The sequence below is a fragment of the Strix uralensis genome, chromosome 15 (assembly GCF_047716275.1).
Source record: "Strix uralensis isolate ZFMK-TIS-50842 chromosome 15, bStrUra1, whole genome shotgun sequence".
Lineage (NCBI taxonomy): Eukaryota > Metazoa > Chordata > Aves > Strigiformes > Strigidae > Strix > Strix uralensis.
Genome location: NC_133986.1, coordinates 4,306,039 through 4,331,874, shown reverse-complemented (window position 1 = coordinate 4,331,874; position 25,836 = coordinate 4,306,039). Strand labels below are relative to the sequence as shown.

General features: G+C 34.8%; 1 protein-coding gene across 2 annotated transcripts in view; it reads left to right on the top strand.

Annotated features, from left to right (window-relative positions):
* The window catches only part of ELP4 (elongator acetyltransferase complex subunit 4), a 149,356-nt gene that overhangs the window by 20,433 nt on the left and 103,087 nt on the right, over positions 1-25,836 (top strand). For both annotated transcript variants that reach the window (XM_074884686.1, XM_074884687.1), the window contains exons 4-6: positions 9,653-9,784; positions 15,407-15,543; positions 25,656-25,740. In XM_074884686.1, coding sequence (XP_074740787.1) covers positions 9,653-9,784; positions 15,407-15,543; positions 25,656-25,740 — 354 coding nt within the window. The remainder of the gene's footprint in view (positions 1-9,652; positions 9,785-15,406; positions 15,544-25,655; positions 25,741-25,836) is intronic.

Below are 25,836 nucleotides of genomic sequence, written 5' to 3'. Positions count from 1 at the left end.
CATGTGTTAGGAAATGGAAACCAGCATCCCCTGAAGCCCACCAATTTCCCTGTGGGACCTTGGCCAATGTTACCTCAATGACCATTCCACTGGGAACCTGGAAGCCTGAGGTGGAAGAGTGGGAGGTACAGAATTTCCTTCTAGAGCAGCATCTGTTCGTCTCCTGTGGAAAAGTTGACCGTTTTGTGCGATTACTGCATTTCTGTGGAATTTCTGTTTTCAAGCTGGAATTTTATTACAGGATAGTTCTAGACTCTGTTGAAATTGTCTTTTGAAGGTTCTTACGAGAAGAGAGAGTAAAGAGCACATCCTTCAATGAATAAACATATACTTTGACATAATCTGTGAGCCTGCTGCTTATGGTGCAGATGCTTTTCCTACCTCTGCTATAGAGGATCACCTTCTTAGAAGGAAATGCATTCCCCAAAATTCCACCCCCAATCAAGTCCTCTGAGGCTTGCCATACTAAGGCATGAAGCAGTATTTACCTTGTACATCTGGTGTCATTGTACTTCCAAGTTTGAAAATGAACAATGTGCAAACATTTTGCTCTCTGAAGAACTACACAGAAGATTCTCTTGAGTGGTAAAGCCCTTAGTGTGCCCGTGTATAAGGTACACAGCATCACTGTGTTTGCTGGACATATCCTGAAGTCAAGTCAGTCAGGAGAAACCATGCTACTGGTATAGGGTACCACTGTGAAAGGGAAAAATGCAGTGTCACTTGGCCACGAAGCTGGGAGGTGCATGTAGAGAAGTATGATGGTTTATTAAAAAAGCAATAGGGACAAGATCAAAAAGACCTCCAGGAACAAGTTTTTAAAAAATTCCTACCAAGCGGAAGAGATCTCTAAAATAGAAGTGAAAGTATATTTTAAGTCTGGCATTTTGCTTAAGCATGTCGTTTGGAGAAGACTGAAAAAATTCCACCTCCAACAAGTTGGTTATACTGAGCAGACCTGAAGAACAGGAAGTGCACACTTACACTTTTCCCACTAAACAGATGAATGCAGAATGAATCTAGCAAAATGTACTTTTGTTATTTCCAGAGTTATTTAAAACAACAGCAATCAACAGCCCACTGAGCTTCAGTGTATTACAAGTATGCAAACAACCTCTTGAAAGAAACCATAGCTGTCTACATGGACTTTTTTATTCCAGCAAAGTACATTCAAACATGATGCTTACATTTTTCCCACATAAATATGACTCTAAAACATTGTTTCGTCAAAATGAAGAATGCAAACCTGGAAGAAATGATCAGGCTGGTGACCAGGGCTTTCCAAGCTTCCATTTTCAAAGAGCGCTGTTCTAACTCCTTCCTGTCTCTTCGCTATGTGATGTTGTGAAAGAAGCTCTGTATGAATGCAAGAGGTATTTTTTCTGTCATCTGACATTTTTAGATGCTACATAAAGAAATTTAAAGCATAACACCTTGAAAGGTAAAAATATATATGCAAGCAGGGCTACATTCCTATTATCCCTTTTTTCACAATTATATTTTCAAAATACATGAGCTTGTTACAGTGATTCAGCTGCTATGTGCTGTTAAATGTTATCACTTAATACACAGAAGTCCAATTACAGTTACAGCACTAGTGAACTTTCCTACCACCTATTATCTCATCCTGAAGTAAAGATAGCCTTGAGGCACAGACTATGGTTGAAGCTAACCCTGGCAACTGTCTCAGAGTTTGAAAGTTCCTTTGAAAAATCTAATTTCTTTATTATATAGCTCTTGCTCATCTGCTTACTTTTCTTGCTTGCATGTTGGATAAATGGAATATCTATTTTACATTTTTCTGTATTAAAATGCAAATATTTTAATTATATTGTAATATATAATTTTCTGCACTACAAAACTGTGTTATAAATGTGACAGAGAAGTTGTACGGGTGTGAAAGAGGATGCTGGAAAAAAAATAATCACTTCTGTTTAAAAAGAATGAAGTCCTTTAAGCAGTACCCACGCTGGGAACTCTCTAAAGTGTAAAGCTTAGTCTTTGTCAAAAGTTCAGACCAATCTAATAAAAAGATTTCCCAGAACCAGAGGAAATGTTTGGCTTAAGTTTCAGGTCTCCTATCTACCAATCCTTGACTGTTTATTATATTTTCTTTCATGATCTTAGTTATGAAATTATTTGTTTTTAAACACAGATCTTACTTAGCCTGTTAAATGTATCATAAAAGTAGTAGCTTAAAAAAATCAAATGTTTAGGCTTCAGTGTTCACAAATAACTATTTTACAAATCTGGTTGGTAACTTTGTAGAACTGATTTGCTCAATTAGTGAACTGTTGCTTACAGTACTCATCTCTAAAGGTGTACATGAATAGTGCTGTTATTAAATCTGTTTAAGCTAGTGCATTATACACTGCAGCAGAATTTGCAGAATTTTGGACAAGGGCACTCTCATTTTTACTTAGTCTCCTCACATTACTTTTTTAGTATGTTGTTCTCTTTTTTGTTATATTTATCTTTTACTTACTTAAGCATTCATGATCTGATTCAGAAAAAGATTAAATAAAAAAAAGTCATCTAATCTTCTCATATGCATTCCTGGGTTTCAATGTTGTAAATGGGGCTGTAGTGCAAGGAAGTTATAGCAAAGAATTCTATGACTTGACTGTAGGGTTTACTTCTGTGTATGTGAAGTTGATAATATATTCTCATGGGTAAAAAAAAAAAATACCCCTTAGGGTACTTCCAATTAACCTTTTTTTATTTCATAAAGCAGAGGAATATTACTTCCCTTTTCCCTTCACAAAATTCTCATTTATCCTGGGTTGACATCCATTTGGTCCTTTTGAATGTCAAAGAAAAATTTCCGTAGAACAGCCTTACCTGGAGATGGAAATAAATTGTTGTACAAGGGCCACTGAAAGGAGAAAAATTCTGTATCCAGTCATTTGTGTTCTTTAACAATAGACATTGTCTTCACAAGTGTTTACAATCAAAATAGAATCCTCCCCCCTTTTGGGAGTAGGGCCCTTTAAACTGACATTTATATAATACCTTATTGAAAAGAAAATATTTACCCTTCCTGACTTACCATCTGGTGTCCTTTAAATACTAAAAATTAACATAATGAAAAAGAGCCTTAAATTCATGTGAGTTCAAACTATTTAAATATCGTTGTGGTTAGAGATCAACAGTGACTCGTACTCCCTTTAATATTTTTTTATTTCACATTTCTTTAATCATACCTGTGATGATATTGCATTGCAAAATAGTTGCATAAAACCATGTGAACAACATATTTATTGATACATAAATAGATAATGTTTAAAATAAGAATCTTAAGTACTATTAATTATACAGTTATTGAAACCCGTAAGGATCAAAGGATTTTATATAAGAGGGATTTCACATACAGCTTGGATTATGTTGCTAAATAATGGCACAGTAGTACTTCTTTAGCATTGTAAAATAGCTTAGAGAGGAGTATGATGCCTATAGTTGGTGTAATGCATTGGTAATTAAGAGGGTGTGAGGTTAAGCTTCATTAACTGCTGTGGGATTGTATCTTGGATTTTATTATCCCCTAGAGAACATAAGAAGTGAGAGAGGTCAAACTGTTAGAATCTGATTTTGCTTCGTGCATCTGCCAAAACAAGGCAGCAAAGTAATGTGGCAGCAAACACAGACCTGGATTGCCAGCAGATACGGGTTGCACACCATTTCATTACAAAGATAAAAGATATATTAATGACATAAATTATTTCATAATTGCAATAAAACCTTCATAAACTTGGTTTGTAGGAAACAAAAGTATTTTAATTGCATTGTCATTTAGTATTAGCACTTTAGAAAACCAATTTTTCCCCAACATTTTTTTTATTTTGAAACATAACAACAAGCTTCCTTCTCTCTTTTTTCCTTCCTGCTACATCTCACTCTAGACACAGACGAATGCCCCAACCAAACTGCACTTAATAACTTTAGCACTTGTCTGCCTTTTTGTGTATTCATGCTGCATAGCAAAGACTTGTATTTTAGTTGACCCCAAGAAATGCTGTATATTTTCATTTTTTTAACTAATGCACTGCTACATGCTTTGTTTTTTTATATACCTTATGAGAGATTTGTCTTTTAGCCTGGGAGAATGTAACAGTTCTCAGGAGTTGACACACTGATGCCACAAAATTGTCAGTCCCAAAGCTTTTCAAAGCTATATGATGTGGGAGCTGAGATATTTTTAAGCATAAATAGGTTAAATAGAGATATTACAGGCCGGTAAATGAACTCTCCTTTTCTTAGGCTCTTGTTTAAATAACATGTTTATTTCCAAATTCTGGATGAAATTTTGGAAGTAACTTTTAAACATTTTACTAGTCTTTTCTGAAATTTTGATTTTGAATCCAAGAATATAAATTTATTTAATCCTAAATAGGGTCACAATCCCAAATCCCTTTAAATTCTGATAGTTTCTGCAGAATTTAAGTGCTTTTTATATATGATAGAGAAGTACAGTTCTCAAACCTAAATAATGATTTAATAAGACTGCTGGAAACTAGTGCCTTTGTTTCTCAATTTGTGATCCGTCTGGGAGAAGGGGACTTGTGCTAAAGCCCTGATCTTGATATTTTGAGGAAAAGCCCAGGCTTAGCCATCTTTAAATGTCGCTTATAGAAACCATGCCCTCCACCGCTCTCCGTATGTGTTCTGCTGTATAGTTTTCAGTTCAGTTTTTGTATAGCTGTGCCAGAAGCCTGGCTAGTTTGACTGCTGGTCTGCTTCACTGTTTTCATAGCTCTTTTATCTTTCCTTCTATTTTTAAGAACAATCTTGAGAACTGATAAATGCTTTGTAGTTCTTCGACAGTAATGAAACCTTTCACGACACTGAAGAGTTGTGAAGTATATATCCAACTAGTCAGCCTTTGTCTTTGGGAATTTACCTGTGTTATGACAACTGGAGACTTTTTCTCACTTAGGTGCTCTGTATCACTCAGGCATGGTCAGGTTTGGAAAGAGCTATTATAACAAAGAACAGCATTTAATTTGCAGTGTCCAAAGAGGGGAAAGCCTTTTATTCCAGTTCTAGTTATTATGAAGATAAAAAGAGGATATGAAGATAAAAAGAAATGTTTGGATCGTTCCAATTTCAGTATTTTCAATACTGCCCATAAAGCGGGTTTATATAACTCTGTTCTGTGTCTGTAATTTTCCCTAGTCCCAAGCCTACTAACCAATTTTAAGCTTTCACCCTTTCCAAATGTGCTTATACAAAGATCTAGTTAAAAGATTTTTGAAGATTATGAACTGGAATGAACTAGTACATCCTAAGGAAAAACAACAGTAGCAATCACCTATGTGTTCTGTTTAGTCTTTTACCAGGCTAGTGAAGGCATGTATGTTGGCTTCTAGTCAATGTAGACATACCCTCAAGCAGCAATCGCATGTTCTGCCTCTCTTTTATACAGTTTAGTGTAAATGGGAGAGAAACAAGGGTAGACAGAATCTGGGATAATGGTGATAAAGTTAGGATGCAAAGCTGGAGGTAAGCAATCTTTGTTAGCTCTGTTCATTAATCTGTATCTAAAATGTGTTCAAATTACAGATATACTCAGATCATGAATAGAATTGGAATTTTTTTTTCCTATTTGTGCTGAAGTACAACATCTTGAAATGTATTTAAGCAAGTTAAAATACTAGGTGGAGCTCAAGCAATTGGTCTTCAAAATACCAGTCAGCTCCAAAGGCAAATTACCTTTTCCAGATTGCAGCTGCATTATGTATGAAGCCTACTAAGAGGCCATAAAGTTCACAACCACCACATGCAAGAGTATGATTCAGGATATGCTTGCTTTAGAGCAAAGGCTTTGTTGGGATGGAAAGTTATATGGCTGTGAGACCTAGTAGCCTCAGAAACGTCTTAAGTCTCAGTGCATCATGTGAACAAGTTTCTTGCATAGGGACAAGAACATGGTATGTGTAAGACACATATTTTTCAGCTAAGCCATGGTAGTTATTAGATAAATGCATTTTAGAAAAACAACTGAGGAAATAAAGAGTTACTCTTGGTATGAGAGAGTTCTTCATGTGCTTCTGGTTCCTTCTGTGGGGCAACAAGGGACAAGACTGCATAAAACAGACCTAAGCTGATGCATGTGCTAACTGCCATGGAACTGAGTCACGGGTTTTCTCATCTTGCTTTGTGGAATTTAGTCATGTTTAAACAATCATTTTATAATGTTAGAAGTTTTTCATTATGTGAGAATAAAGTCTCTTCATTATGTCAGAAGTTAAAAGTAAACTACATTGGCAAAAAAGGCTATTTCAGATGGATACTTAGATAGGCTTTCATCTCTGGCAGTCAAAATCTTTATCAGCTTCAGGTGAAACCATTTTTCCTTGATCTCTTAATCTGCTTCATTCTTAGCAACAGTTAAGGTATACCACAGTGCCTAATTGTGTTGCACTGATAGTGTGTCTTGTCTCTGATAGCTTTGGGCTGAGCTTCTCAGATGTCAACAGCTGGTATTTGTAATGTTTCCCTTCCATATAGTGCCATGTAGAAGGTTTTGCTCTGTGTTTGACTGCAAGGCAGGAACTTTGTTCAGTGTTACATGGGGGTATTGAAGTAGCTTGTACTTTATCAGTAATACATGGAGAACCTCTCACCTCTTATTGCTTGTTCTCTGTACTATTTTAGCATAAAATACAGTCTCTGTATAAAACATATATTAGGTGTGATTATATAAAAGCAAATGTATATAGCTAAATGTCCCTATTTCAAATTTGTCTGCCAATTATTACATAATAACAATAAATCAGTAGTACGAGTAACAGGCATTCACAGTGATTCTAGAGAAGAAAAATAGTAAATACCTATAAGAAAATATTGGTGTTATTTTTCTCTTTACTTACAGTAAAGGTGAACGGTAAAATATGCCATTTCCTGGATTTCAGCTTTGCAGAGGATGTGATAGCTGCCCAGTGATAGTACTGCACAATGAGGTAGCAACTTGATACATCAGTGGTGGGACCTGAAACACAGGCAAGCTCAGGGAGTTTGATGAAATGCTCAGGCAGGATTTCATGATCTCTTCCAAACTGTGGCTGGCACTTTTCAGAAAAATAAGAGGTTATCCACCCCTATAAAAAGTGCATGGGAGGCAGTTGATCTTGGTGAATGAAAGGAAGAAATATCTGGAAATGTTCTAGCCTGCAGAATTATTCCTTTACAGATAGCACTTTTTAAATGAAAGCTGATTTCATTTTTTTTAAATTAGTATAATTGAGCAATATTTTGAGATGATCGTGTATCAGCAGCTCTTCACTGAAAAAGAAAGATGCTTATACCTTAGCCATCTTAAATCTATGAATAACTGTACTAGGATATTAAATCTGCGTAATAGTTTAACTGTTTAGTAATTTGTTTTCAAAATAGTACCTTAACTGGAAAATAAGATCAATTAATTTTTTATTGTGGATGTCTTGAATTATAAAATGAGAAATTCAAAATAACATCTTTTTTAGAAAAGTCCTTTATATAATACTCTTATAAGTAAATGCAAATAATTTGTATGTGCATATATGTGAAATGCATTGCTGTGCTTTTCAGGTCATGTTTGTATTTATACTTTCTCAGAACCTTTCAGTACAGTGTTCTGTTTACATTTTCCCTGTCAGAAATCTTCGTCTTTGGTTGGAAAGTTTGCCTACTTTCTTTCCGGGTAGATATAAGGAAACTTCAACAAAAGTAAATCTATTTTTTTACTGAAACATCCGTTATAAATCTAATGAAAAAATAAATCTAAAATAAAAAAAATTATAAATCTATATTTAATGAAAGCTGTAAATACTAGCTTAAAATTATAATTTTTGTGTAGCTTTCCTACCCATAAAGCTTATTTTTTACAACCACAGTAATACAAGTTTATTGATACAAGTGCATCTTTTAAACAAGCTATAAGAAATCAAAATTTAACTCTGTACATAACCATTCTCATGAAGAACCTTTACCAGGCTTTTGCAGTTCATTTGCAAAGAGAAAGTAAATGAAACAATTATTTGCTTGAAGCTGTGGCTTGCATCTTCTGCTTAGCTGCTGAAACACATAGGTACAGTTGTTCTGTTTCTGCAACTTTTTTGAAGTAACTACATAAAAGTTTACATAGCTTTCACTACCTTTTATCTGGGAGGGTGTGCTGACCAACGACTGAAAAGAGCAACAGAAACAACTGTCCTGGAATTAGAAACATTTGTTCTCAGTTTTGAAGATACATTGTAGATATACAATATAGTTGTAGATATTATGTTAATTTACACTAAAGAAACAAAAATATCACATGTTGCTCATAAGATTACATATTGAACTATATACCAGTTTTCTCTCCTGTAGTCCTTAATACTGAATTAGCATAATACTAAATCTAAAATGGATTTGTTTAGACTTTCGTTGTCTTCTTTGTGTGTGTGTTTGTACCATATCTGCATACATAAAGCCATGAATGTCATTTAGATGTTTATGGTCAGTATCAGCTCTGCCTATGTTCAGTGTTTCATGTGTATCCCATACTTCAATCAAGATTCTTATAAAGTTCCCAAATTTTTTTTTTTATGTCTTCACACACACTTATGACAGAGATACTGGCTATCTATCTACTTTTAACCCTCGAGACCACATCTCAGTTCTTCTGAAGTCTTTGCTTAATGAAAACTTAGTTTTCAGATAATAAGTCTTGATCTATTTTAAGCAGATAAAGAGTTCCTGTGCCCTCCAGTTTACACAGATGGGTGATAAAGTTGAGTCAGAAAACTTGGTTGCACTTCATTCCTCTAGTAGGTGTAGAAGCCCCGTGCCTAAATTCTGAATGCTGTGCTTGCTATCCACCCAGCTCTTTACTTTTTCAGCAATGCAACAAAGGTAGAAAGCAGAAAGTTTGTAATAATATATTTCTCCTAGTCTAGGTCTAAGTCAAAGCACCAGTTCTGTCCTCATAGAACAATTAAATCCACCTGTGTGTAATACTTCTTTTAAAAAAAAAAAAAAAAAAAAGCCAGAAGTGTTTGCATTAGAAACTTATAAAAATTCCAGGATTAAATAATTGCCCCTTTTACTCCCTTGTTTGTTCACGAGGTATCTGTCCTTAGTAGATATCATGCCTAATGGTTAGCAGAAGAGAAAATTCAAACCATCCTGTTACAGTTGTTTTCAGCCTGTGTCTGTAGGCTATTGTGGTCTGTTGAATACTTTGAAAGATATGCAGAAGATAAAAATGAAAAGCGATCTTATTATAAAGTAGGCTTAAATTCACTATGCAGAGAATTTCCCTGTTCGCAGATACAGAATAGTTTAGGAGATCAACCTTTAAAGAAAGATTTAAAAAAAAAACATGGATGCTGCTCAAGATGTGTTATTTGTGTAGAGTATACAATGGGCTATTTCCATTCTGCATTCTCTTACGATTGTATAATTCATTTTTCCCATAATAATTACATGGTTTTTTTCATGCTCAGTATTAGTAGGAACCAGTCTTTCAGAACAGTTCTTTTAATCAAGTTTTGTTACAGATTTTACAACTGTTCATTATATTAAGATAGCTGTGTTAGCTAACTTGGGGGGGGGGTGGATGCGTTGGGGTGTAAAAATCTTAATTGCCATTTCTACTGTAGATAGCTGACATGTTTTCACTCTCCACCTGTAGGAACTTCCAGCCCCTTTGCTTGATGATACCTACAGAAATGAACTGGGAGAAGAAGCAACAGCTGTTAAGTCTGAAGATTTTCAGGATTCTATGAAAATAGCCTGGCGCTACCAAAATTTACCAAAAATGGAGGTAATTGGTATTTCATACTTATTTCCTCTTGCAGACAAAATGAATTTGCAGAGCAAATGCTTTTCAGTAGAATCTAGACAACAGAACTGCTAATGGACAGTGTTACAGGATGGTCTCCTGAGGGTAAATTATCATACACCACTATGTTTTTTGATTACAAGAGATACAGAGAGAAGGGGAAATTCAGAGTTTGCAGGAACTGTAAAACTTAATACAGACAATAATAATTTAAAAATAAAAAACATTAAAGTTCCATGAGATTTTTTAGTGAGTATTATTGAGACAGCTTTTTATGAAAGTTTGAATAATTTGGTCACTTACAAACTTTGCCCAAATTTAGTGGTACACAAATGACTTAAGTAGGTTTAATCAACAGTACTTACTGATCTCTGTAGTGAAAGCACTGTGTCGTAGCAAGCTGTTGACCTGCTTATCCATGTGCATAACAACTAAAGTAAGCACTTGAGATTATATCAGCTTCACTGTCACTAGAAACTAATCACTGTGCAGGGAGAATATAAGAAACAAGCCCAGTGGTCAGTCTTTCAGAGTTTACATTTGTTAGTGTTTTGTTAATAATGTATCTCCCGTGGCTGGTAACTTGCTTATTGAATCCAGTGGCACAATCACCTTTAATAAAATTACAGCATTTTTGACTATTCAGAACAAAAAACTTGTTTTGTCTATACATTTTAGCCTACATTTATAAATTCTGGTTTAGATGTAGTCATAACTGCCTAGTAAGTTCAGTCGTATTCTTAAAAAACATAATTGGAATGTGACAAAATGATCTTACAAGGCTTGGCATGTTTGGTTTTCTGTGAAATTGCACAGACATGGCTATATAGTTGTGTCAGAAAAGACTTATATATAGTGACATGCCAAATCAAACAGCCTCCAGGGTAATCATATAATCTCATCAATTTTATTATTGTGGAGCTTGCTGTGCCACTCTGAACCATCCCCAAAATAATTTGTCTGTTTTTAAAACTAGCCAAATTCCTCGTACATTGATATGGAAACAATCGCGTGCTGTTAACAAATAGCGTTCTGATGTTCTGACAAAGTAGAAAAACATAAATAATCCAGTTGGGTGTGCACTCATCTTCTCTAACTTCATAGAAGTAATCACTTCTTCCACTAATACAATATTTCTCTACCATACATAATGTACTTGTCCTTGATTATTGAAATCTGATTATGCAAGATTGAATAGAATGGTCAATCTTCTGTGGGGTGTTTCCTTGTTATCAGTCTCTTTGTGAACTGGATGCTGATCATTCTCAATAGTTGAGGTACAATATTTTTTATGTATTTGTTAAATTATTAAAAATCAAAATTTGCAAATAAAAGTCTTAAGCTATCCATACCTAAAATTCCTCATGATATTTAATTAGTGAAAAATAGTTTTGAAATTGATATTTTTCAGTATTTTACAATGCAGTTATAAAATTTTGGTGCTGTGCTAAATTAATTTGATTGTTGAATATACTCCACTGAGAAAAAATCTGATATAGCTTTGCAGCACCCTGGATGTTTAATACACTTAGTACTATCATTTAATTAACACTTTGGTTGTGCTTTATTCTTTAAATTTTCTTTTGGCAGAAAAAAATAATGTTGAATGAAATTTCAAGTCATATTTTCCAAACTGATTGAAATAATACACTAGTACATTTTCAAAAACTACTGTCAAATAGTTTCAAGTATGAAAGAGAGAAAATAGCTTTGCTTTTAACTGGAACTCTAAACATGTTAGCAGAAAACTTTTCCATCCAATATCTGGCTTTACATGACGTAAGAATGCTGAGTAAAAGCTGTCTTTGTGGTATTTTTGTTGCTTAATTTAGTTTTTATTTCTAAGTAATAAAAGAGATTTTCACTGGTAGTTCAGATATTCCCTTCCCATTTATTAGACCTCATATAGACTAGTTAGGTAACTCATTTTTGTTCTTATGCATGGTATTTATATTAGTACTCTTCATAACTACCACAGTTTCTCTTTATATATTGCATATACCTTGTACATCAGAAAAAGAAGGTTTATAAGAAATCTGTCAGAGAAACAGGCTGTGTTGTGCTTGATGTGCCTTTGCCAGTTTGTTACTTACATTTGTATCAGAAGTTAATTTCGTTTAAACTTTTGAGTATATGGATAGCCTATTTTGCAATGCAAGAGAGCGTGGTTTTTTTCTTTTTTCTTTTTTTTTTGAATGAACTGCTTATGTTCTTGGGGCAATATATAAACTGTCACAGCATGAAATCAATTTTCTGCCTTGATTCATCCTAAATCTGAGATTTCTAGCACATTAGTATTGCAATTAGAAACATTAACAGCAGACGGTAGCATAAAAGCATGCTCTGCTCACTGACAATTTAGTGTATTTCTCCTTGTGCAAAATAGGAATCCAGGAAAGAACAGGCTTGAGCCTCCAATCCACTAATAAATTTATCAGATCAAACTTAAGAGGAATGGAAAGTCTCTGCTTCGCACTCTCCATGGTCATTCTGCTAAGGCAGATTATTCATGCTTACTTGATTCAGGTAGGCTTTTTGCAAGCTTCCCCGCTAAGCCTGGGAATGCAGTACATTGAGGCCTATTCATAGGCTTCTGACATAGACCGAGCTTTTATTGCATGGTGTTTTATTATAGCCAAATCCTAGTCTCCACCCAGTTTGTAGGCACTGTGCTTATTCTTTTGAATCAAGAGAGGTTATCACCTACCTTAATCCATGCAGCAGGGTGGATTAAGGACACCAATGTGCCTCAGGATTCTCAAAGAGGATCCTGGAAACTTCTTGTTTCTTCTTTTTTGCTGTCTTTACTAAACTCTATTGGGCCTCAGTAAGGATTTGCATCTGAAATGGGCAACCTGGAGCTTTTCTCAATGAAGACATCAGATCAAAGTTCAGTTAGTCAAGGCCTTTCTAAAACATTAAGGGAGCTTGGAAGTACACAATAAAAAGATGAGCTCTGGCAGAGATTGCAGTAAAAACATTCTGATCTGTAATCCGGATAAAGAATAGATTATAGGCCAAAGAACAGCCCCTGTTTAAATTGCTTTCAGAATCCTTGTTTTAAATAAAGTTACATTTTGCATTAAAAATATTTAATTTTGATAGATTGTTGTGTTTTGTTGGACTTCCTTCTTTAAAAATCAGGTGCTAACAAATGAATTGGAACACTGACTTAGAGAATGTGTTTTTTCTACCTTTTTTGAGTAAAACTGATCTGTCTCTTATGACTAGATATACATGAGCAATCTTGTGGGTTTTTTAATTAAAAAGTAATTATTTGCTTTAATGAAAAGTTCGGGGTTAGTTTGGTTATTCTGTTGGTTTTGTAGGAAAGATATTGTTACTATTTATATTATCTGATAACAGATTAATGGAATAATTTCAAAGTATTTAAATAAAATTATTCTAATTAATCTTAACAGTTTAATATATTTTTGGTAAGCTCAAACATGAAATAAAATTGTGGAAATACATAGCATGATTGATTTAAGAAAAGTAACTATAAATACATGGCCATGTCTGGCACATTTGTATTCTTTCTTTTTACTGTTATAGTACTTGTTTTATCAGCAATACCAAGGTTTATGAAAACCACAAGCTTTCTGTAATAATTGGAGTTGCAACTAAATCATTTGTTGCTCAACACACTAGAAATTATTGGGATCACATTATTGTAATAATTCAGTATACCTATCATCATTTCTGTGTGTAGCAAGAATAGCAGATGTTGAAATTGAAGCAGAAGTTGTTCCAAAGAATTTTCACTGCATACACACACAACCCTGCTCAACTTTCAGATAGCGGATAAAATGTATATATTGGCCTGCTTAAAAGAAAAATCCTTTTATAGAATGTTCTAAGTTGTTATAGAATCTACAGAGAAAGTTTTGAAATTATTTGGCGTATTTCTTGTCACTTTTCAAAAGTAATTCCATGCTTTTAAGTACAAACAAAGTAGATTTCATTTTACCTACCAATCCAAACTTCTCTTCAGAACAATCTCTAAAAGGTATTCTGTTCTGCAGTGTGAATATGTCTTTAATATCTATCTTACTTTCAGCTCTTAGCTTTTCTGTCTCACCTGTTCTCTTTCACAACCATCGAGATATTTTATTTCAATACATTATCATTTAATGTAAGGTGGCTCTTTGCTCTTAGGGAGGATTAAGCTTAGCAGTAAGTCTTGGAATTGGGAGACAGAAAAATTACTTCAAAATATTCCTGCACTGTACAATACACACTTCAGGTGCAGTCCAGGCTTGGGATAGCTGTCCTCAAAACAAACTAATAGGTAATCTTTCTTTTGACCTGCAGAGCTGCTGTTAAAAGTCTAGGATCCAGCACCTTTCTTGGTCCAGGCATTTTACCAGTTAGGAATATTGTGGTTTTGACTGATACTTGTATTAGAAAACTTGCTTGGTTATATTAAATGACCTTTCTTTTTCCTCAAAAGAGTTAGAACAGTTGATGAGAGATAATCTGATCGGGACCACAGTGATGTTTGTGCCATAACCTAAAGATCAATTTTAATATTGCTTTGACAATCTGTTACTCCTTTACAGTATGTACATTAAAAAATATAGTGGTTTACATTTGTGCCAAGTGTTTTTCTTCCCTAGAAGAAAGTAACTTGCCTGTGAGGTTTACTCTGCTTGATTGTTCTTCTCGGGATGGCTTTTTTTTTTTTAATGGGAAGAGCAGAAAAGATGAAGAAGATGGATTGTTACATGAAGAGCCAAAACTGTTCAATTCCTGCAGCAGACAACTACTACATACTTGAATACTGCATATTATAACAATCTAGGGTTTTTTAACATTACATGTGAGATTCAAATGATGTTGCAAGTTGCACAGTGAACTCCATTGATGTGGAACAAAAATACGCATTTATTTCCTCTGTTTATTTACTAGCAAAACATATTAAAAATGTGTAATTCCTGTTATGACATATTTGGGATGTTTAGGATGTTTTATATACCCCAAATTGAGAGCTGATAAGAAAGTATCTTCATTATAGTAAACCATGGTTATTGTGTGTGATATCTGTGTAATGTTCAACCTGCTATTCACTCAAAATTCAAGAAATTAAAAGTACTTTTAACTATTTCCTCTTTTTTACAATTTTCTATTAAACTCAAATATATGGAGATGCAATGGTATTTTTTCTTACTGATCATAAATAAACAAAGCGAAACATTTTCAAAGTCAACTGAAAATGTTTCTGTAATACTGTATAATTCCCAGATACTGAAAAATCAGATAGGTGGAACGCATCATGGTCTGCACATTTCATATGTCTGGCCTTTTGAAATTTGTGATCATACGTCTAGAACATGTGGAAAAATACATTCTTTGAAGTATCTGACTGCAGTTGGTGATGCAACGTGGAATAGCAAGGGTTCAGTTCTGTGTGAAAAATTATTGAATGTCAACAGGGGAACCAAAACTTAGTAAATATTATAATGTTGTTCTACTTGAAGCTTACACTTAAGCTGAATAGGAAGAAAACTAGAAGTTTCTTTCAAGTGTATTGCTAGTTAATAATTTTCTTTTGACAGATAATAATTTAATAGGTTATTGTAATCAGTGTTGTGGTTTCCACAGGCCAGCCCAACATCTACAAAGTTTGGCCATTATTATGATGTTTCTAAAACAATGCCTCCAGAACTGTTTCAGTCCAGAAATTGGCACAGTTTTTACCTTCCTGAAGAACTGTCTTTACAGCCTAAAATGAAACCATGGTAAGTTCTAAAACTACATGCTTCTGTTGTGTGTTCAAATTCTGTCTGCATATTAGTAGTAAAGGATATTTTTGTATCTACACACTTGCTTGAAAAATCTTGTAGCCGTGCATGGCTCACAAGCAGTTCAGCTGTGGTTCTCATGTCAGTGCTACATGCCATGACTGGCAGCAAAGTTGCTGTGGCACACAGACAGCTCAGTACTCTGACTCCTCAGCCGTGGGAGCAAGCAAGTTGGCAGGGACAATTAAGGCAGACATTACTAGGACAGTCTAGGATGCACCTGCATGTTCGGTCCAGCCCTACTGACAGCTGAGTGTGGGGACTGGGGAAAACTATTACTATCTGTCTGTGAACTATTCCCTGAGCACCATGCCCATCAGCTTTCAGAAATGTGTGTGTCAGGTAGCTATCAGTTTTAGGAAGATATCCATACAGGTTTTAGGGCTAAGAAGACAGACCATCCTTGACCTACATAGCTTAGAATGCTATATCAGATTAGTTTATTGTGTGACTTTTACTTCTTACATCCTACAGCTTCACCTAAGGAAAATACAAAATACTGTAAACAGAATTGCAATCACTAATTATGTCTTACACAACACCCCTAATTCCAGAGAAAATCATAAACTCCTCTTTGAATGGATAACATTATCATTTATGTCTATCAGTAATGAATTAAGAAAGACCAAGAGGAAATGAGTGACAGTAGCAAAGACTCATATTACCCTGTAGCACACATATTCATTGTATCTTTCTTGGAGACATTTCAAGTCAAGTCAAACATCAAATATGGGCTAGCAATCTCTTTGTTCTGCCCAGTCATTTAATTTATATAATACCTAGTTTTATAGATCCCAGTGTATAGGGCCAGCTCCTGGAAGTGGTAGTACAGTATGCTTTATTGTGACTGATTTTCATTACAGTACACTCAAATATAAAAACTGAGATTCATGAAGGAAGTGCAGTATGAAGCACCTTTCTTAGAGCTGTAAAAAAGCAAAATCCAAGTCTGTTTGTAATTTACTTCTGTGTTACGTGTTGTTGTGATGTTTTAAAAAAAATACACTTTCAGGAGAAAGCAGAAAACTTGCATTTTATTTTTTCTATGGTAAATATTTGAACCAACTTTATATTATGTTTAATTTTTTTTTTTTTTTAGTAACAGGGCCATACAGGATAGACAAAAGACTATCTGACAGGTTGCAAGTGCTTATATTGTTATTGAGCAATTTAACTCCCTTTCTGTCTTTTCTCTAGCTAACTAGAATGTCTCATGACTCTGGGCTTAATTCCATTAACTGTATGGCTGTCAAATATTTGTACATTTTACATTAAAATCAAATTAACTCGTATGTATAGTATAGGAAATGGACTTTAACTTTTATGCATTTGATTTTATAAGCCTCACTTAACTCTGATATTTTCGTTGTGGACTATACTGACAAAACCTCATCATTCTTACCGTATGAATTCTTACTTTTAGTTTTAATCAAACAGAAAGATTAGATTTAGTTAATTTGCTTGGCAAATTAGTAGAGCACAGAGTGATGAGGTAAGGAACATGATCAGATAAAGATGGATTTTGGAAGTCTTATCTCCTTTAATTCTCCCTGCATCCACAACATGGGTCTCCTTCAAGAAGTCTCTCCTGAGGAAATGAAAGAATTGTATTGTTGGGAGTAAAGGCAGGTCCCAAGGTAACAGACAGCCACCATCTAAACATTGTTTTCTTAGACCACAATGCAATGTGATAAGGAATAGGGAGGAATAAGAAACACATTAGGAATAGTGAACTCTCAGACAGAAATCTGTGGGAACTGTGAAGAGATGTGTACGACTCTTCATTTACAGTAGATCATTTGTTTTCTAACTTTGATTATTGTCTTTCCTGACCACAAACACCACTGGTTTTGGATTCCCTGTATTAAAAAGGTTGCACTAGGTCAAGGTTAAGACAAAGTGAGAAGAATTTTTCAGAATTACTGCCTCTGAAATAAAGCTTATTTCCCCATAGAGAAATTGAAGATTTAAGTTTCCCATAATTACAGTCATTCAATTTGGAGACACATTTTAAAAATAAGATGAATTAGAATTTCAACTTCTGTTCATCAGTGTTGTACAACGGGAGTTTTTAAAAAATTATGGAAGTAGAGAAAAGCTACTTTTCCCGTTACCCCAAAACCCAAATTGATGTGCACCTAGCACAGTTGCTATCAGCAAATTGGACAACCCAATTTACGTAAGGAAAGACCAGGTTAGAAAATGCATAAATGTTTTCAAGCTGGGACCTAATGAAGTTCATCAGTAAAATGTAAAGAATTGTCAAAGTTCCACAAAGTCAAAAAGGCCAAAGCAATGCCTGTCTTTAAGGAGAGAAGGTGAAGACATCTGTGGGATAACAACTGTGCTCTGAAAAATACCAGAAAAAATAATATAATCCATTTTTAAGCTTCTAGGGTAGTTTCACCCAGTATACCCAGTGTTTCCTTTGTTTGCTTATGGGTATTCAACTGGGGTAGAGTCAAAAGGCTCTAAAATAAAACAGGAGATATTCTGCATTGATGAAGTCTGTTATCTTGTCAAAGGAGGAACATAGACTGGTTTGACAGTTTTCTTTTTGTCATGTTGATTGTTAAATCCTTATCTTCTAAATAAGCTGTCACTGAGTCACAGCTGAACCTGAGTGAAGTACCAGGCTTTATCGCAGTGTTGGGTCTGGTAATAATCTAGTACTAATTTGGCTTGATATGTATCCTGAGCAATGGGTGCAGTCAGTCATAAAGTTACGGTCATAATGTCAAACTTGGGAAAAAGTGGAAGGAATAATTGCATGCAGATTAGATAATGGAATTAGAATTCAAGAAGATTTAGGTCGGTGATCTGGAATAAACTATATGGAATTCAGTGAACACATGCCAGATATCATACTAGTAGGAATAATTAGTTGAACAAATAAAAAATAGTGTAGCAGGTCTCCAGAAGAAGACCTGGGGTTATAAAGTATCTTGAACGTAAAATATATTAGCAGTGTTGTGTGATTAGTGCTACCAAGAAGCATAATTTTAAAAGCATGGAGGTGGTAAACTGGAAGTTAATGTGAAAGACATGCAAAGTACTTCTGTTCTGCTCAGCCATTACAAGGCTGTCCAGCTTTTGGTAGCATCCTTCAAGAAAACTCTGTATCAGTTAGAGAAGGGTGTGAAGATGGGTATACTTCTAGAACCGGGACGTATGGTCCGTAATGGAAGAATGGAAGTTCTTAGACAAATTTAAGCACGTTAAAAACTGACATACGGAAGGTAGTAACTCTGTTGTCTGCTGAGGGTAGGACAAGCAGTAAGGGGCTACAGTAAACTGTAGTGGTAGAAATACAGGTTGGGAATGAGATATTTTTCTAATGATTAGCACAAGAAGAAGTTGCCTTGCAGTTGGGAGTATTGTAGAATCTCCATCATTGAAAATTTCTAAGGACAAGTTAGGTAAATATCTGTCAGAGATGGTTTAGATGTAGTTCGTCTTGCCTTGGGGCAAGAAAATAGACTACCTGACCTCTTGAGGTCCTTTTCATTCCTATCTTCAGTGATTCTTTAATACACATTAGTCACAGTGTATTAAATCCAATACTGAGTATGAATGTTACCAATTATTTCACTGGTCTCAAAACATTTATGCTTTTACAGAAACCCAACAGACTTGTACTGTATTTTTTACAAATATTGTAATGGAATTCTGAAGGAAGGATTCCTTTCTCAAGGAATGAAAACAAGCTCACAGCCCTGTCAGGGTGATTTCATTAAAGAAAGTTTATAAAAGGGAGAGGGAAAGGATATTATTTTGTTGGCATCACTGCTTGGAAAAACAACACAGTGCTTCTGGCTTCTAAAGCTAAGTTCAATTTATCATAGAATAGTAAAAATTTCTGTTCTCTTGATTAACTAGACAATGATTTGAAAGAAAGTAATACGATAGTCCCAGTTAACCCTTCCAATAGAAGTCAACAATTTGTATTAGACCTCATCTTTGATTGCCTGAAGGGTCCCACTGAGAGCTTGAGCTAACCTCTTTTTGTCCTGGGTTCGGCTGGGATATAGTTAATTTTCACAAGAAGCTGGGAGAGGACACAGCCAGGACATCTGACCTGAACTAGCCATATACATCATGCTCAGTATATAAACTTGGGGGGGGCTGGCCGAGGGAGGAATCGCAGCTCGGGAACGGGCTGGTCGTCGGGTTGCGGGTGGTGAACAATTGCATTGTGCCTCACTCGCTTTGTATGTTCTCTTATTAGTATTGTTATTACTATTTCTCCTCTCCTTGTGTTGTCCTATTAAACTGCCCTTATCTCAGCCCACGAGATTTTACCTTTTTCTTCTGATTCTCCTCCCCATCCCACCAGTGGCAAGGAGTGAGCGAGTGGCTGCGTGGTGCTTAATTGCCAGCTGGGCCTAAACCATGACACTTTTACTCTGTGTTACAGTGAACTGGGAGCATGGATATGGCTAGTTAGCATGTCTTCACTTAGAGGGTATAATTTCTTAAACATAAAGTTCTCAGACTATGGTCTTAGATGCATAACCAAAGAAACACCTGGTCACATAATGCTAATTACCTATATGGCATTACGAAATCTCTGTAATCTATTAGGCTGACAATACCTCAAAAAAAGTACTGATAGCCTGGAATGAACTAAAAAAAATGTTACAAAATTACTTGAAAATCTCTAAAATATGATTTTTTCAATTTAATTTATCGAAAGAACACAAATCATTCAAAAATGAGGCATTTTTAAGAAAGGGCATAGTTCATTATTGAAATAATTTACATTAATAGGCTGTTTATTATAGGATGTGAAAGATTTCATGACTTTCTAAAGGGTATACTTTGCAAGATATGTATCAGTAAAGACATTTCTCAATGCAATTTTCTCTTAAATCATGTAGGAGAGCAGACCAAAATCAGCGGTGTGGTTTGTGGCTTTTTTTTAATCTAAGAATGTTCTGCTTTTGTCATGAATATGGAGGTTGAGGAGGAAGTGGAAACTGATAGTTTTGCCTAGTATATAATTTTCCATAAGTAAATGTTATTGTTATTGATGGATGATACCTCTTTATAGTATCAGAAGTCACAAAAAATTAGGAATTAGTGAACTAAAAAAAGAAAAACTGTTCTGTCTTCTCAAAATATCTCCACATTATTTTAGTTAGCATGATCCATTCTAAATATTTGTAATGTAGCAGAGCACAGCATGGTTTAAGTTCAGAGAAATAAATTTATTAAGAAATAAATTGTCATAGCCCTGTAACTACAGCCATTGAGGAGGCACCTTAAATTATGTAGTCATCATGGAAAGTGTACTGAACCCAACATACACACATTCTATATTGAGGTTATAAGCTATATGTTCTGCAATGACAAGCTAGTAATTGTAAAGAAAGATTTTAGAAGCTCAGTATATTTTTTTTAATTGCACTTTTTTGATTAAATTATCATAGGTACTGATCTGAGCAAGGTGTTCCCTAAGTGTTTTACTTTTTGGGTGGGTTTTTTTCTGTTCCTGGTAGAGATCTGCTACTTTTGTATGTAAATAATGTTCCTCAAAGAATGTACTTAATCTATAACTTGTTAGATGCACTTAGAATTCACCTTGTTGACCAGCCTTTCTTTTTCAGTGAGAAGGTGACTAGATTTGGAGGCCTTAGGTTTCACTTCTCCTCCTTGAAATTTGGAACAGTTCTCTTCCCCCACCCTTCTTTTCTTTGGGAGGGGATGGGGAACAAGAAGAAAAATCCTTTGCTTTCCTTTCACCACTCTGGGAAGTGATAACAAAGAATAGGTTATACAGTTACAGCAGAAAATATACAAGAAAAGCAACATACCACATTTTCCTGTACAGTTTATACTCTCCTGACAGAAACAGTGAGTATAGTGAACATATATTTTACAATCCTTGGAAAAACAGTGCTGCATCTTTTAATAAGCAAGGTCCTTTGTAATGTGTTGTGGCATAAGAACATGTATTTGTTAAAAGGACCAAATCATCTTGGTGCTTCTAATTCTCCAGCATCATGTTAAGAAACCTATTTTATTTAAACTGTTCGTCAGTGAGTGAACTGTCTCTGAAATTGTAGCTAATGTCTATTGCAAAATAATTACAGTGCTTCCCTTGCAGAATCAGAGAGGTAGAGGCTTTATTTGGGCCAGAAACTCTTGGCCCTTTTTAGAACTCATGTCCCCTCTCTTCCTATCCACACAAGCACTTGGCTTATTTATGGACTTGCAAAGAAAGGAGATTCTGTGACTGATTAGACAGAACTAAGTTATTGACTGGCTTTTACTTTGCAATTTGGAAGTTATATACATCATTTGTTCACCTTAAAGTCTGAATCAGTCTTTCTTTTCTTTCCTGTGCTTTTGCACACGTGTGTGTATCTGCTTTTTGATGGAGGGAGATGAGGAGTACTGTGTTTGCTCTCCTTTCTGCAGTTCTGGTACCTGATGGCTAAATTAGATTACAGGTCCCCTTTTGGATAATCACTCAAGATAGGTAGAAGTTCATTGGCCCATGATAAACATTAATTGAAACCAGATTAGGAAGTCTGTTCTCCTAAAGGAAGTAGTAAATGGGACTGGGTGTTTGGTGCCAAAAGAAGACGTAAACCTTCTCTTTCTTATCTCATTATTTTTTATTTTAGGGGAGGGCAGTTATGTCCTGGCCCTAATGCTAGGACCAGGTTAATGGGGTTATGCAGCTGACAGCAACTGTTTTCCAGTTGTTGTTGCTAGGATATTCTGGTGTCCTTTTCGTTGCATTGCTAAAGCTGGTACTTAACAGGAAGGCAGAAATATCCTTTGTGATAACTGTGCATCACAGAAAAGGCTTACTTTCTACCCTTCTACTTCTACCCTTGTTGTTCATTTGCAATTACCAAAAGAGAAAGTTTGATAATCAAGGGAACTAAAATAATTAAGCAGTAGTTTTTCAATAATACCCATAAGTTTTACCTTAAGAATGTATGTGCTTTTGAAAAAGAATAAATTTGTCTAGAGTCTAGATTTACCGATAAATTTAGATAAAACGGGTTTAACTGTCGTGCCTAATGGGGTCTCCTTATACATAATAAGGCTATTTGTCATACCCTTGATAACCTAACCTTTGTTAACTGCTTAGAAACTATCAACAGAGAAGTCAGAGGCTCCATTGTAACTAGGATACCTTCTTGCCAGCCCCTGCTTTATCCATTACTAAATTGCTAAACAAAAAAAAAAGGGTAAAGAAGGAATTGTTTAAACTCATTATCAGAATTAAATGGTGTTTAGTAACAAAGCCAAAAAAAGACTAGAAATTAGAAAATAAGAAATATCTTACTTCCTTTCTTAAATATTATGATAAACATTGCCAGAAGGGTAATGCAACTTGTTTTTATAAACTGTGTTTCCATAAATTTTTCATGTCCTTATTTACATAGCATGGTTCAAATTCAAGTAAACCATTAACATTTTATCAAGAAGTAGAAGAGCACCTATTTTTAATTTTTTTAAAAAAAATTTGGTAGGCATTACATTATTTTCTTTAATTCTTTCTTTGCTGCAAAGCTTTTTCTGATGGATTAATTGACGATCTCTTTTATTTGTTTGCTTTCATTTTGGGACCCTTTAATTCTGCTAATGCTTTAGGTATTTTATTCTTTTATCCACTAACTTTTAAAAGCAAGTTAGTAACAAATCAGGAATTGGCAAGTATTGTGATTGCAGTATATTCTCTGGCATCCCTATAGATAGCATGGTAATACTCATAAGCAAAATAAGTGATAGATACACAAACTTGAAAATTAGTTTGTGATGACAAAGACTACAGTCGTCTTTTCATATTACACATACTGTGTTCCTGGCTGTGGCTACAAGATAGTTGCAAACTACTTCGTAATGTTGGAGAGCAGCAGTTTCTATCTTTTCCAAAAGGATAAAGGAATATCCAAAAGGATACATGAATGCTTCTGGTTATTGTGAAGTGCTGCAGATTTTCTCCAGCTCTGGCAAAGCTGGGAAGAAATCACAGCACTGTGTAAGCAACAAGGATTGTGTGTGTGTTGCAGTAATGTGAAGACATGGAGACAACACATTCTGGGTAGCGTGGAGGCTAAAGCCCTCTTCCCCTCCACCTACCCTGTAAACTGACACCTGCAAGACGGTATAGGTATAACATTTAACAGCCTTCCTTTTGCAGCTAAATGCTAGGAAAGTAATTGACTTCATAAGTGAATATTTACTCTTTCTTTTCTGTTTGAGATACTCTTGTATAGCAAGGCGAACTTTACTTGTTAAATGTCATGTTGAGATTATATATGGCCATTTATTTTCAGCTGTGAATTTCATAGAGAGCATTAAATTATTAAGGTACCTCAGTTTAACCAGTAGCTTTCTAGGGTACTAAATCTGAAAATAAATAAACAGTTTAATTTGGAAACTCTCCCCTTTATTTGTATCCAAGGTCATCTCATAATGTTTTCTGACACTATTTCAAAACTTGAAATTATTATGACTATATGACACTTTTGATTGTACTTTATAACCTAAATATATCATTGTGGGGGTTGGGTTTGGGTTGAGACTGTTTTCTTGGAGGAAATGTAGAATTCTGAGTTAAAGCAGTGGGGTAAAAGACAGATGTTTGCAACTCTTAAACACTTCTCAGAAAAGTTGTCTTCTCTCCTGTGCAAAATTATGAAAGCAGGTTTATTTGGGTTTATTTAGGTATTATTAGTAAAATGCATTTGGACAACATTTTTGGTTCTTCCTAAAATAATGGGAACAGTTTCATTAATGTTTGGACCAGGTGATCTTTCAAGGTCCTTTCCAACCTGGGCTGTTATCAGACCAGACATGCAAATTGATTAGAGCAAGAATATTTTTAGAGGCAAAATTTTCAAAATAGCCTGTCATATTTCCCAGGAAGTACACAAAAAGGTTTGAATCCACAACCCCTGATGGTATTTAGTGAGACTAGAAGGAAACCCTGAAGCTAGGAAAGACAGAATGGCTTAAACTCTTAGCTGCAGTGAGGAACCTACATCAAATCCAGACACACAAGCCAGTATGCACTATGGGATTTAAGAAAACAGTATGTCTCTCTTAAAAGCGAACAACTGGCTTGCTTTTTTAAAGTAAAGATTAGGACTTTCTGTCCTTTGTGTTTCTTAGCCTGTGGACTGGAGAGCATGGCTGGGATGGATATCTGAAGAAGTGCTTTGAATGTGCAGGAGCTGGACCTTCTAAGACTTTGACAAGACTATTTACTAAACTTTTCTTTGAAGTCTGCTTAAATCCATTTTTAGCCACTGATTTGCCTTTTTTTTAAATATTATATTTTCTAAATAATACATAAAAGAAATTCTACCTCACAATTCTGCTGTCATGCAAATAAAACAGTAATAATACCTATAGTATATAGATACAAAATAGAACTGTAGCATAGCAGAATGTATCTTATGCTCTGGTGTGGTATCAAAAAAAAAAAAAAAAACTAAAAAAAATAAACCACGTTAACTACATGAGCTTTTTAATTGTGAAAATGTTGTGTCTTTTTTTTGTTAGTTTTGATTGTTTTAGCAGTTGTGTATATGAAAGTTTTCAGTAATAGAAAGTCAACTCTGTTCATCAGGATGTCGATTAGGTATACTTGGAATAACAATTGGGTAGATCTTTGTCAGTTATAGAAGATTAGTACTGTGCTATAATGGTTTCAACTTTAAATTGATACATTAAATCATTAATCTCCTAGATGTAAGTGAGCCTGACATAATTAAGTTATCTTAATCCCTAGAGATTTTAGCTTTCACTAAATGTCTGAGCACTGAACTAGTTAACATGAAGAAATCACAACTGCTTATAATGTCAACTTTATTCAAAGAGGTTTGGGTTTTTTTCTTCTATAACACTTTTTTCTGTATGTCGCTTTTGAACTGAAAGCTGCACCTACTTATATTTATTTTTAATACACCTGTTAGAGACACATAGCAGAATATTAAAATTAAAATATATAATATTAAATATAAATATAAAATACTAAAATATTAAAATTAAAATACTAAACTATTTCTTCTCACCAACAGTAATATGAACAGTGCTTACATAAGGCTGCTTCAGTCCATTCAGAGGATCATTTACCAGGAGGGGTTTGATGGCTCTGATCCCCAGGTACTGAAGACCCTCATACTCTTCTATAATCCTCTAACGTTGTTTTCTGAATTTTCAAGGGTGGCACAAGAAGGTCTTGGGCAAAGTAACAAGGAA